This window comes from Contarinia nasturtii, unplaced genomic scaffold (assembly GCF_009176525.2).
Source record: "Contarinia nasturtii isolate CC-2019 unplaced genomic scaffold, AAFC_CNas_1.1 Cnas_scaffold_1240, whole genome shotgun sequence".
NCBI classification, from domain to species: domain Eukaryota; kingdom Metazoa; phylum Arthropoda; class Insecta; order Diptera; family Cecidomyiidae; genus Contarinia; species Contarinia nasturtii.
In genome coordinates, this window is record NW_022198581.1 from 1,620,401 (window position 1) to 1,635,560 (window position 15,160).

The 15,160-nt window shown below is 33.3% G+C and overlaps 1 protein-coding gene across 3 annotated transcripts in view; it reads left to right on the plus strand.

Annotated features, from left to right (window-relative positions):
• LOC116345458 (protein Shroom) overlaps positions 1 to 15,160 on the plus strand; it is a 180,697-nt gene that overhangs the window by 47,811 nt on the left and 117,726 nt on the right. For 2 of the 3 annotated variants that reach the window (XM_031774860.1, XM_031774861.1), the window contains one exon: positions 11,227 to 11,405. In XM_031774860.1, coding sequence (XP_031630720.1) covers positions 11,227 to 11,405 — 179 coding nt within the window. Of the gene's footprint in view, positions 1 to 6,414; positions 6,433 to 11,226; positions 11,406 to 15,160 lie in introns of those variants that run through there. The other variant, XM_031774862.1, reaches the window with a different exon arrangement.

Consider the following 15,160-nt stretch of genomic DNA (forward strand, 5'->3'; position numbering starts at 1 on the left):
GTATTTCGCAATTTTCGGTTACTGATTCATAATTCGTTCACTGATATGTATCGCCTGCAGATGAGTGTGCGCGCCTGCATTTGTAGTGCCGCGTGTGGTTTGGTTTCCTATTCGATGATTTCATTTCAGTTCTTATCTTTTCAACGATACATGTTACCGTTTCGCTGTTTGCGCACCGTTGCCGCCGTCACCGCCGCTGTGTTTTTTTCCATTCGTCAGTCAATGGGAAAAATTCAAATTAATATGCATTTGATGTTTGTGACCTTGGTCTCTTTTAACTGCACCGCATGCACAGCCGCGCTCTTACCGTTCTCGCTCTCTTTCTATCTCACTTTTCTCTTCTTTTGGTTTTATTCTCTTGCTCTCTGAATCACATTTGGCCACATTTCATTTCTTTCAAAAAGCAATTTGTACAACGTTTATGACTTTACGAACAATCGCACCACACAACAAAATTTAATGCAATTCTTTTTGTTTTGCGAGAATGTCTTGTGTATTCACATTTGGCCATTTTTTTGTTGTTTGCTCTTTCGTTGTTAACCAATGCAATAATTTTGATGTTTTATGTATTTTTGTGAAAAGCGCACACAATTTTTTTTTTCTGTTCACTTCAAATATGGCTTTTGGGTTGCGTTTTTTAATTGTAATACATTTCGTGCTCTCTTTGTTTAGGATGATTTTTTGTATTACTTAGTTCGGTTGAACAAGCGAAAAAAATGCGACCGAACAAGAATGAGTAGAAACGAGAGCTGATTTCATTCGAAGGCATGCAATTTCATGCACGACGTTCAAATACAAAACTCTCAAAAAATGTATTGTATCGAAAAACTGAACAAGGCGCAAAAATTAAAAAAAACACACACAAAACGACAAAATTATTCCATTAAACATTATAAAAGCAAAGCATGTGATTCATACCAATCAACGAATGAAGCTTGATCTTCTTTGTGCTTCGATCGTCAGCCGATTGATTTAGTTCAAATCGATAACGTACAATTGATGACAGGAAAAAGAGCATCTTCATTTAGTCCGCATCAATCGAATATCGAAAAAAAAGTGAAGAATGTTTGTGCGATCGTCTGGCTTTCTCTGAAATTGTTTTTAAAGCCTTTTACCATTTTTTATTTTATTTTATCGAACATTTTGAATAACAAAACAAATTCATGCCATGATAATAACCATTTCGTAGAAAAAACATTGTGGCAAGTATGTATTGAAGAATTGATGAGATGGAAAAAGGGAATAACATGGTATCGTAAGAAGGGGACGCTAACAACAAAAATGCGCTTGATACCGCATGGTACGATACACTATTCTTTTTTCCCCATTTACATATATTTTTTTCGATGAATTTTGGAATAGAATGCTTTTTTGTCTATCTCCTTTTATATCATTTCATTTTTAAATTCATTCTTTTTCGGTTTATTTTGTTAAGCGAATGACTTTCGAAAAAAAAGGATGTTTGATGCGGTTTCCAATGTTAAACACAATGTCAAAAAGAAATGATGACTCAACATCAATTCAGAACAAAATCAAAGAGAGAGAGAGCGAAATATATATATATAGAAAGAGGGAGAATGTTACAGAGACACATATCAATGGCTGAATTTTGTTAAAATACAAAAGTAAGGACTTGAAATAATAGCTCAAGATTTTTATTCTAAAAAAAAGAAGAACCAAAGATCGTCATCAAGAGTGGTCGTAATTGGTCAGTGACCTTCTATAATAGCTACATCAATATTGATTGATTCTGATTGAGTTAAAACAAACGAACTATTTGGTGATTTTGCATTTATCCGTATATTCTTAGTATTCCGCTTAACGATCTCGTTAAAAAAAAATTAAAATGAATAAAAGTGAAATATCAAAAATGTGCGCCAAATATTGTGTGTGGTTGTGTGGACAGCAGCATTCAGCACAAACGTTTGTATCACATGAGAATCATGAGCGAGTGTATTAACAAAAAAGATAATCAGATCTTCTTCATAAGCCAAAAATGAAATGGCAAGGTTAAAGGCCTGTTAGTTCCAGCTGGTTCAGGAAAGTGTAATACCATCGCATTTATAAATTCTTTGCTGACTTTTAAAATTGCCAGAAGTAAAGATATGCGCATTCATGTGTTCGCAAGCGGAGGCAAAATTAAAATTCATATTCGTACATGTTACATCATAATCTCCAATAACAATGTTTTGTTTGTTTTATTCTTTGCATTCACATTCGTTCGGTCGATTTGATTCTCTTGCCCGACCACTTTGAATGTTTCGTTTTTATTCCTTCGTTCACTCTCAAACATCCACCAAAAGTCCCAAAAGAAAGACATTTAAAATGAATCGCATATTTCTTCGTTGTGCGGCGATGAAAATGTATAATCAACAAATAAACGATGAAAGGAAAGACAGTGCGAGGGAGAGAGACAGAAATATAACAAAAACAACAAAAAATGAACACGACGCCGGCAAAACGATGAATATAAAGAAAGCAATTTAAATTAAGATAATCAAATGAACATTATTCAAACTTGACTCATCGCCAATGCGAGCGTATATTTTCGGTATTCGTAAAGCATCTGCATATCAGGGCAGTCTAGCGCTTTTTTCACTCTTCTTCTGTATGTGAACGAAACTAATAATATGTATATATATCCATAAATACTTGCGCAAACGAAAACACATGTATGTATACAAAAATGTATAAAACACCCGAGCGCACAGAGCAGCAAAGAACAATATATACCGAAATCAAATCAACGAAATGAAACTTGTGTGTGAGAATTTCGCTACAACCTTTGGCTGAACGGCCAGCAGCGTGTCCGTTGAAAGAAAATCAACACAATTCTCTTGGAATTGAATCGAAGTAGAACGGAATCTTGGAAACCGAAAAAGAGACAGCGAGAGAAAATATATATGAAGGAAACATGCCAAATGCCTTCGTGCAGATGAGATAAGCGCACAACAGGTATAAACAAGCTTAGGTTGCAAAATAAAAATTTCAACAATATAACCAAACACATACACCGAAAGAGAGTTCATATCCTCACCTTGTTCCGACGCCAAAGCCAAGCAAAATGCATACTAAAAACCAGTATTTAAGAAACAACATGTTGATTTTTTTTTTGTTCGCCATCGCTGTTTTTTTTATTCGTGTTATTTTCCTCTTATTTGCGTTTATAAATGCCCAATATCACAAACACACATAATAAAAAAAAAATTTCGCACTTTAATACGATAGATATGCAATATAAATATATTAAAAACCATTCAAAGGCACTTAATAGGCAGTTTAAAACGTTCGATGCTAAGAGTTGCAAAGGATAAACGTTGGCAGTTGCATTTCGTTACTCTTTTTTTTCCCTCCTTCTCTACTCTTTTGTCTGTTTTCTGTGTATTTTGTTCTTTGGCTTTCGATCGTTCTTTCGTGGAAGTTATTTTGTTTGTTTGTATTAGTGTAACGGCTATCGCCTTCATTCGGGACAGTTGTTTTAAGTATCTGAAGATAAAAAAAAAATCGAAAGAAAGAAAAACACATCTTTCTTACACAGGTAACGGAGTGCATTCATTCAAAATTCACATCACCATCTTCAATGCATGCAGTCATTGACCATTGATTGTATGCATTCTTACCCCTGTCTGGAAAGTCTATATTTTTTTATCGTCTCGCACTTTACACTCGCCGAATAACAAAACAAAAATCTCATGTATCACGTTCGACTCTCCAATCAAACGATGCTTGAATCATCATATTCGTGCATTTGTGCCTCTGTAGCAAGGTTATCAGTGTTTATCAAAGAGATCCGAACAAACATTGAACAACAAAACAATTTTCGATACAAACAAAATATCTCTCGTCCGCTCTTTCGCTCTCGTTCTCGTATTGAACGAGAATAATCTCTTCCACGCTGTTATTCACTTACAAATTGTAACAAAATAAACAAAAACACCACCTCGTGTGCTCAATTTTACTTTATTTTGTATGTGTTTTTTTTTTCTCTCGTTCTTTCTTTGTTATTTTTGATGATGGACTGTCTGTCTGTCGTCATTTTTAAATTGAAAAAATATGCAATCCGGAATGCTTTTAGAGGCGATTGAATTAAAAATCAAAATGCGGGCGCTAAAAATTTTTGTATGTGTTTGATAAGCTCACATTTTAACCATTCACCGAATAAGAAGAAAAAATAAAATTCATATGTAGAAAAGCATTTTTACTTTGATTCGTGTCTCTTTGATGTGCGAAAGAAGAAGAAAAAAATGAAAAGAGCACGTTTATCTTATCAAAACGCCTTTATATCGCGGGAATGTGTCAGAATTCTCTCTGTCTTTGAACTGCACATCAAATATGTAAATGGATGAAAATATTTCATTGAAAACAGTTGCGAAAAAGTTGTTACTAATTTACTGCAATTTATCTTATTTAATGGACGTTTTGCATCGCTCCAAGCCAAATAGTAATCAATTGACGTGTTTTGTACTTGCGCGCGACCCTGAAAGATGTGCAACATTTACTGATTTTAATATATTTTTACGTGAATCCCAAAGCACATATATCTATTAATCCTAATTTCTCCTCTCGCAATTTGTTTTCGTTTTTTCGTAGCATTTTACTAAATGCCATTATGGCTTAATGAATATCTAAAGTGTAATTATCACGCTGTGTTGGTATGAACATTTTTTCGCGCTTAGAATCTTCTGAAATCAGTTTTATTTGCATCACATATGCCAAACAAGTTTTCCAAATGGCAAAGTACGATGGTATCAAAAGTGTGCAAACTGATAACACTAATGGTCAGCGCCAAATGAATTCACCATTACACCAAAGGTGATGGCGAGAAATTGTGATGAAAAAAGATTGACTACCCCGACTCAAAGTTCCCGGAATTAGATGTTTTGTGAGATATAATTGCGCGTTTATGTGGCAACTTTTACACTTCTATAGACTCTCATTCCAAGTCGGCGCTTACCAATGCTACAATCTTATTTCTGAAAATTATTCAATTTAAAAGCATGGAAGATCTTGATTTTTAAAAATCGTTTGATTAATTGCCATTTTTACAAAAGGCATGAAAGCATTTTTCTCTCTCTCTCTCTTTCTTTCTATCTGTGTTCGGGTGTGCAATCAACTTAGCGCCGCATGTATTCACGAGTTTTATTGCATATATATGTTATACTTAGTGCTTTTCTTTAAATTTTGATCGAATATCAGATACCATTCGCCATCTCGTTGGTCTGGTCAATCTATCATGTGAAATTATGCGAAGCAGAAAACAACAACAACAACATTGTGTAGCTGATCTAATGCTACGAGTTCTGCAGTTATTGCGGATATCCGTTTGGCTGATGCGATGATGTGCACTTTATTAATGTTGCATCTTCTGAATGTAAATCCAATAATGGAACGCATTGAAATGATTCTGCATTTCTTCGTCTGACTTTCTTTCTCGCTCCTGCTTTCATAACCATTCCATACACACACACACACATTATTTATATATAATTTTGTTGTCGCAGTTCTCTTGTGACTATCTTTGCCTGATTATTTCCTTCTGATCTATTCCCAACTAACGCGTCTATTATACATTCTTTATACATAATCATTGAGTAAATGATTACATGCAATTTACTAAATTACATCGTACAGCAACAAAAACAATACCAACAACAACCATAACTCGGATAAAGACTGACTCTCTCAGCTGGGCTGCCTGGTTTAGTGAGAGTGAGAGTGCGAATGACAAAGAAGCACACTTTCGAATGAGGTCGTTGTGCGTTGCGATCCGTCCAAGTTGCGAACAAAATGATGATGGCATTAGCGAATGTGCGCACAAACGGTGTTCGATTACAAAATCAGTGTTGTTGCTGCTGCTGCTGCCAACGCCGCTGTAATTGAGATGGTGGCATTCGGAAAGAAGTGAGAGTGAAACTAAAGTCCAACAAAGAGTGAAAAAAAACAACAACTGATGGCAATTTTCAATTGCGCACAAAAATGCACACAATCGTGGCATGCACATCGACAATAAAAACAACAACAAAACGGTTTATCGATTACGATAAGCAACATTTTGTTACAACAAAACAAATTGATATACATTCATGTACATTCGCTTATTGCACCTAAATTGCAACAAAATAAGGCAAACTTATTTACGTTGACTGAAGAGATTAGTCATTGCTCGTTTCAAATACACACAATTCAATGTTTGCGTGTGTGTGTGTGCGATCGCACAAAAAAAAAACAACAACACTGAATATATCGCATAAGTATCGTCAATTTCCGTGTTTTATTCGATCGTATTTCATTGAGCAGATTCAAGCTACAGGAGAGACTTGTTACAACAGAAAATGAGCAGCAACTCAAATAAGTGAATGAACGAGAAGAGAAAAAAAGATTTCAGAAGAGAAAAGCCTTGGACGGTAAAATAGTACCTACACGAAATTGAATGTAAATATGCAATTGATTCACATACCTTTGCACAAATATTGTGTGTATGCACACAAGAACGATACCATAATAAACAAAAAAAAAAAAAACAAATCATTGCGCTCTTTATGCTAACCATATTAATAAATTGTATTAAATACACCTTAGGTTGCACATGAATTTATGAATCATCGGTTAAAGCCCATATATGAAATTGGCTTCACAATATTCGCTTTTTTTGCATTCGTACCTGCGCACATTAAAACTGTATTATTTGATAAAATGATTTGTGTTTTTGTTTGGTGCGATAGTGAAATTATGCCAAATACTATACATAAATCGATAATCATGTGAACGCGAGCGCTCAATGTATCTATTTAACAACAACAACAAAGAGGAAAAATTCGCACTCGCTACTTACGTTCGATGAAATGCTTGTTGGAATTATCGTCAATTGCTCATATTTTTATTACTATAGTAATCTGTATACAGAGCCATTAATTTCGATGGATAATTTGTGATTACATACCGTATACACGTGGTTATCTGGTATTCATACGCAAACATACAATCTGCATTCACTATCACACCATCGTAAAATCGACGATACAATAAAATACAAGATAAATTATTAACGTGAATAAATGTGAAGCGAACACATATCATTTGACACAATTTATTTTCGACTAGTTGATTATGTCACATCTCAGTGAGGTGGTCAAGCACACCACTTATATCCTTCTTCACCATATCATTCCTAATTCATATTTAAAAGAAAACATAAAGTTCATATCAATCAGTTAAACATGTAAGAATCACTCTACGTGTCTTAAATCTTCATAAACATGAACAAATCTCCGTATCTGATCACAGTCAATTTGGCATTTTTCTCTCGCTCTCTTCTTCTTCTTTATATAAAAACGTAATAAACAAATGATTAAGCTATCTTTGTATTGTGATAATCAAGTTTTTTTTTCTTATCAAATCCATTAATACTTTGAAAAATACCAAGTGATCACATAGCAAATGCGTTGAAAGAATGCGCATCAACAACGGTGCAATGAACGCAATATTTCTATAAAACTTCAAAAAAAAAGAAGAAAAGAAATGTCGGTAAAGAAAAAGAAAAAAAGATGCAACAATTTATGAAGAGTGGAGTTGATGGTCACGCAACGCTTGGCTTGAATTCGTGGTATGTTTTTATATGTGAATGTATTTTGCAGTGCACATATAACACGCATCGTGATCGTTGTTCGATTTTGATTGTTGAATTTTTATCAGTTTGTTATGTTTAGCTTCCAATTTTCCGATATAAAACTTCAATTGCCGTTCCGTTTTTTTTTTATTCATTCATTTCAATTTCTTTTTCTTCTCGTTTCTCTTGCAAAATTCTGCGCCGATCATTGGCATCGGCATTTATTAATATGCTGCAAATATATGTATATTTTGTAAGGTTCATTCCACATTAATTGTATTTGATGAATACTGATGATGAATCGTGCAATGCAACCACTGCCACCGTTCACACGCATTTACTTTTACCGATCATTCGAATTCATTGAAATGCATTCAATTATATATTATTGTTGCTGTTTTGTTCGTTTTCGTTTCATTCGACACTGCAAGTGAATGATATTTTATAGCGATAAGTTTATCACTTGTAATTTGGTTCAATGTTGTTGCCAAAGAGAGAATAGAATTTTGTTGATGGCATTCAATATCATGTGCCTTTTTTATTATACGAGATTCAAATATTTACAAAGCACGATTGCGAAATCAAAAATTCTTCAAGCAAGAATTCAAGTTTTTTATTTTCTATCGTTCTCTTTTATCTATCTTGTTGAATGTGTGGTGATAAAAGTGTGTCTTTGTCGCTCTTGCCATCTCTCTTTCTCTTTAAGTATGTGCGATAAATATTTTGTTTTTGATTACAAAGAAAGTGTGTCTAAAGTCGAGATATAAACCATTTTATTAATCTAGTCCAATAAACAGTCTTAGTTAGATTTTAACTCTCTCTTTTTATGAAAGAAAACAAAGTTGTATGCATTCTTTTCCGCTTCATTTGCTTTGAAATCTCAAGCGAAAAAAAAAATCTCTTTGTAAGTGCGACCTATTGATAAATAATGATTTTGAATGATGTGCCAATTACAATAAATGCTATGATGCCATAAACATGCACTAATCTTGTGTTTATTCGCGTCGAACCGCATTCCACACATGCACACACACACACATACGCACATATTCATAGACACTTTCATTGAAATTTGTGCTGAATTGAAAATCAAGACATTAGAAAATGCAATTTCATTGACAATTTTACGACTTCATCTTTATTAATACGGAGAATACATTTCGAAAAACGATTGGTACCATAAAAGCCCAAAAAAAAAGAAGATGAAAAATAAATAGTCATTCTGATTCGTATATCAACGAAATGAAATATTCTGTAATTCATACATAATTTCAATTGTTTGAATTGTGTGAAAGACTTGTGAATAATAAACGTGCATAGTGCATTCATGCGTTCCATGTGTTATTGTCATCTTGTTACGTGGTTCTATTTTTCTTCGTTTCCATTGAAATTCTATTATTTTATTTTTAAATCCATGTAAGTCTTTCGTAAATCATTTTTATTTCAATCAAAATGATCACTGAATTTATTTCAATTCCGTTAATGATTTTGTTCCCTCTCTCATTCTCTAATAGTCGAACATTAAACTAAATAAAATTCCGTATAAAGTTACAAGGTCGGACTTCCCCCTTTTTGAAAATAAAAAAAGCAATTTTGAGATCTTACTTCATGTCTTACATTGCTGGCACGTACATTTTAATTTTTCTTCCGAAAACCGACAACAACAAAATCGATGATTATATGAAGAGCAAAAGAAAATTAAAATAAATTACAAATTTTCACCAATATTTCAATGGGTTGTCACTGTTGCGATGTAATTGTTTTGTATGGCATCGTTGTAATAAAAGAAATTTTTAAGAATCACTGAGCTGAAAGTGAAGTTCATAGATTATATCCATTATGACTTCGCTCAGTCAGAGAGAATTTATAAATAATGAAAATAAATGTGGCATGCAGTGCACCATCCAGCGCTGATATCTTTCTCTTATTCGGATAAAATTACATATTCATTATGTCTTACATCACAAAAGGCAATTTAACTAATTCGTACAAAAGAAACACACACTCGCACATATTGTGGAATGTAAAATAGTTATTGCTTTAGTGCATACCATACCAGCGCTTTCTTCGAGAGAATAATGGACCCGCAAAATTTCTTGTGACTTCATATTATTATTATTGTCTTTGCATTTCATTCAAAAGCGAGAGATGCGAACGAAAGAGATATAGATTGAGGGAGAGAGAGAGAGAGAGAGGGAAGAAAATAAGTCAAGGCCACAAAGACCGATTTTGGTTATGATGAATAATTAAACCCGATAATCGAACCATAAATAATAGCAATGAAAAATGAAAAGAGAGTGAGTAAAACGCAAGCAAAATTGGAAGAAATGATTTGTTGTGTGGCTTTAATCATTCATACACATCTTTAACTCTCTCAGCGTATTTAGCAAGTACCAAAAATGGAAAAAGAAAAATCCGAAAGATCGAAATCTAGAAACCTTAGTAGGAATGCCAAATCGATTAAACATCACTTTTACTATTATTTATTTGTTCGCTTGTTTAACATTAAACACAGTCAAACGATCAATTCATGTTTTCTTTTCTTTTTTAGAAAATGCACTGTTCATAATTCTTTCAATACATACCGCACGTTGGACAGTTGGTATGCGGATGATTAGTATTGCGTAAATGCGTTCATTTTTCGTTAGTTTTCTACACATCTTCACCATCATGATTTATGCACGGTTGATTGTTGATTTGACTGAAATTTCTCAAATTACGTGATTGTGCTTGCGTGTAATAAAGCCATTGACCGAAAATTATATCTACATGTATGTTTGCATTTGTATTTGTGTATAATGGTGTTAAATTATGTTGTGTAAATATAATATGCTGTTATCAATTATTATTTACAGTCTTTCTCTTTTCTTTTACTTTCTTCATTTCTCGTTCGCTCTGCTCTTTTCCGGTGACGATGCCAACAAGGTTACATGTTGGCACATAAATTGAAAAGGCAACAACAAAAAAAGCAGAGCAAGGAGTTCTGCTAGTGTTTCATGAGAAGTAATATCTGAAAATCAATTACCGCTTTGGTTTCATTTGGTTCAAAAGATATCCATGAAATGTTGAATTTCAAGTGTAATAATAATAAAATGAAATTCTTATTAAAACCAGTATGACTAGGTAATAAATTGAAGAGCACATTGTTCAGTTTGTCGCGATTTATTTTAATTGAAAGAAAAAGAGCGACAAAAAAAAAGAGACTAAAAATGGTCTGTTTCATCAATAACATTTAATTACGATGTGATTGATTTACTGTGTGACCGTCTGAATTTTATATTTTAGCCAATGGACCAAAGAAGTTCTGATTAGCATTTCTTTAGAATTACACATTTCGAAATATAACCGCAAATGATTTGGCTTTATTGCCGGCGATTAACATGTTTTTTGTCCATATATGAAAATTTGTTGTCATACTTTTTAAGCCTATTGTAGCCTCTGTATACACAAAACAAGACAGGCGTCTCAAAAAGCGTCTCTCAATACCACCACACTTCAAATGTTTATACAAAAATCAAAGAAATCAATTAATCGAAATTTATACATGACAGAAGCAGAAGTAAAACTTAACAAATTTGACTATAATTTCTCGTTGTTTTTTCTCTTGCTCTCATTTGTAGGACGATAATATTGCGGTGAGCCATCCGGGTACATTAACTCAAGCTGTTTTGGAACTTGAGGAATATAGCCGCTTACAATACATTCACCATCAGAAGCAATCATCGTATGCACAATCGGAAGGCTATCACAGCTACGTATCAAGCACTGATTCAACATCAGCAACACCATTTCTCGATCGGTGAGTATCGTAACTATAGACGCATTGCCAATATTGGTGGCAAAACATCAAAATATACATGCATATAATGTCTAAAACTATGCCAAAACCATAAGAAAATCATAAAACAAAACATAAAATAACACAAGCGAAACAAACAGACAGGAGAGAGAGACCAATTTAAATCATACGTACAATTATTTATTATTAAGTTCGAAAAACAAAAACACAAAAAAGAATACAGCAACTGCATCACAACAATATTCATAATAGCATAGTCAATCGACCCTGAATAATAACAAAAACAATTCAACCAACCTAACAACTGAAGAAGAAACGATACAATATCACATTGCACTTCACTTCGTCATACTTGTACTGCAAGTCTTTCTCTCTCTTTCACTTCGGAAAAAAAAGTTCATCAAACATGCAAAGACGACGAATATCAGCGAAAGAAATTATACTGACCCAATTTGAATTCATCAGAGAGAGAGAGAGAGGAGAGGGAGAGAGATTCTTCGAAGAATTATTTCGTGTACATCACAGTTGCAATCTCTATTGTTCCATAAGCTCATCTCGTTCTCGGTTCATTGTTTCGTGCAATATTTGTAGTCTGCACAGTGTATATACAGAGAGAAAAAGTATGAAAACATCATGAATGATTGGGTTGGTTAGTTTTCCCAACTCACCAACTGCATATCACCTCATTATTATTTATTACGGCATCTTAAAACATGCAATATGCTGATGCAGCACAAGAATGAAACTGCCATGGGTGAAACGCCAAAAGAGCTTCAGCGCTTGGCCGAGAAAAAAAAAATAAATAGAAAGAACTAACGAAAAAAAAGCCACGACAACAGAACCTACGTCTAATGGAATGGTAATTTCAAATCAGCCCATAGAGTGCACGTTGAGTGCACCATTCCAACAATTGAATTCTAATTTTCGTATATATGCTCTTTCGCCGATGATTTCCTCAAGAAATCTTTCTTTTGTCGACGAATGTCTTGCGATATGGCGTCTCTCACTGTAAGACTTCATATTCGTACATATTATTATTATTTCTTCTTCTTCTTCTTCTGTTGTTGTTGCTGGTGTAATAGATACTGTGTGAGTTCTTATGACCCAGAAATTTTAACCCGTTTTTCATCCCGATGATATTCTCTCACTTCATTTCACATTCATTCGATCGTTTCGGCAATATTCTTTCACTGCTTGGCAATCAATTCACAATTATATGTGCAATTTATTCACACTTTTATTGAATGGAATATGAAAAAGAAGAAATGAAATTGCAAAATTTCCATTAGACGATTGATTTTTGTTCGAGATTAGAATAAATAGTTAGTTCGCGTTTCATAACTTTTAAATAAAAATAAAAACGTCTCAATGTCATACAATGTATTCCTTTTTTATGAATATTTACTGAATTGTTTACTATTTTTTTATTGAGTCGCGTCATTTTCTGCATACAACAATAATAATAATAGTAAACGTAAAACATTGCACTGCGAAATATCGTAACCGCACAGAAAATGATGATCGAACCAAAGATTCGACGGTAACGATTTTCTAAAATAGTTATTATAGGATATAATAGATTTGCATTTGAAGTGGTATGGCGCATCGGCGCACCAAATGGGCTAGCCCATTCTCGATTTGCATGTTGAAAACTTTCCTTTACTCATTGCATTCAATGGATTTTATTTTCAAATTTTTACGAAAATAATAATAATAATTTATGTCTTTCATAATAATTTATGAATGTATAACCTTTTCTCTCACTCTTTTTTGCGCGAACTCTTTCTCAATAAATATGTTCAAAAAAATGAAATTCCTTTGATTCACTTTTTTTTGTCATATGTGTATATGGTTACTTATGATATACATATTCGGTGGCTCGATTTGTTACCCAAGTCGCAATTGATATTCGTTTCTTGATTTATTTTACATAAGTAATAATGTCCTCCTTTCATCCCATTTTATATTTGGTTATAATACAAGATCAAATAAGACTATCTTGATCAATTTGCAATGATCGATCGAAGAATCGAGCGGAGGGTAAGAAAAGAAAATCATGATTTGATGCGATTTAAATCCGCGTGCGATTCTGAATCATTTCGTATAATTTTTGGTTTTGTATAAAATCGTGATTTGATTGAATTAACGAACTGAAAACAGAAAATCGAAATATAAGCACAAGCAAAATGCTGAAATCGGCGTAAAAAAGTATGCTCACGAAGTGAAAAAACACACACACACACACACAAAACAATGAGAAATGGTACCAATTGTCTGTCTTGTTTATGGAATTGAAATCATGAATGCGCTTATTTTTGTTAGTGTTTTTGTGTATTTTTTCGGTCTTAGTTATTATTTATTAAAGATGAAATGAAAGCAATTCAATTGCAAAATACTGTTCATAAGTTATGTCAAAATTCGGTTTGCTTGATGTGACGACTGATGGCAACATTTCTTTCCCTATTAAAATGATGTAAATACAATAGATTGATCAAATTGAAATTTTATCAATTTTATTGCAATCATCCATTTTACTGATGACACCAAGATAAGACGAAAACATTACAGATCAGTGATTGATGTTATAGCGGCTTTTCCAAGAATTCATTTGTTGCATTGAACTTAAAATGTCCGGTTGAAATTTCAAAAGATACACAGTGATAGAATTCTTAATACTCTAAAAAAATGCCATCGTATAAATAAATGATACGCCCAAGTACTTAATCCAATTGCAAAAAAAAAAAAATGCCGTTTACAATCATTAGCTTAGCATTATAACACGAAAAAAATAATAATAAAACGAACAAAGTTTGCCCTTAGATATCTCTTTTTCTCTCTTTCTTTCGCTCTCCGTTCAAGTTCAATCCATCAAACGTGTTTCCCGTTGACACATATATTCTTGGTTGTCTGCATAGTGTATTTGTTTCAAATGCAAGACGAAATTTTTTTTTTGCATTTTACTTTGGCGATAAATAAAGGTTTCTTGTTGTATTGAAAGTGCACTTGGATATCCCCGCGTGCACAAAAGAGAATAAACACACACACACTTCACCATTTTCAGCATTATACATGAATGAAAAATGCTGCCGGCTATTTGATTCTCTCTATAAGCTGTCGTAATTTAAGCCGTGTGGCAAGAACAAGAAAACGATCAACAAGAGGATGCATAGCTAAAAAGAAAAGAGAATTTTTGAAATTCCTTGTCAATAATATATTTAACGGTGATCCAAATTGCATGTGAGTAACAAATGGTACCGTTTTTTGCTGCCATGAGAACGGACTAGATGAAATCACTCAATTGAAGATATCTAATTATTTGGCATTCTATTAAAAATCACTTGTCAATTCGGTATATCGGTAAATTTTATGCCAACGCTTTTACAAAATTAAAGAGAAAATCATCGAAATCATTTTGCATATGCAGCACAATTCATTTATATCAGCTGGATCATTGAATCATAAGCAGAAGACTATTTTTTCTCTCTCCACTGTAATAAAACACGAAAAATAAACAATGAAATCGTTCGCAATACAAGCACTAATCGATTTGTACCAAACGTCCGCATCGGTATAACCGGTGACCCATATATTGTGTGTACAGTGTTATGTTTTTGTTGGTTCTGTTGTCAAATATACATTTTAGTAACACATTTGCGCTTGAAACGATTGCTGAATGCTGAAGGCAGAGGGAAAGAGAGAGAAAGAGAGAAAAATAAATATCAATACGGGCAATTGATCGAAGTCAAGCACGGCAA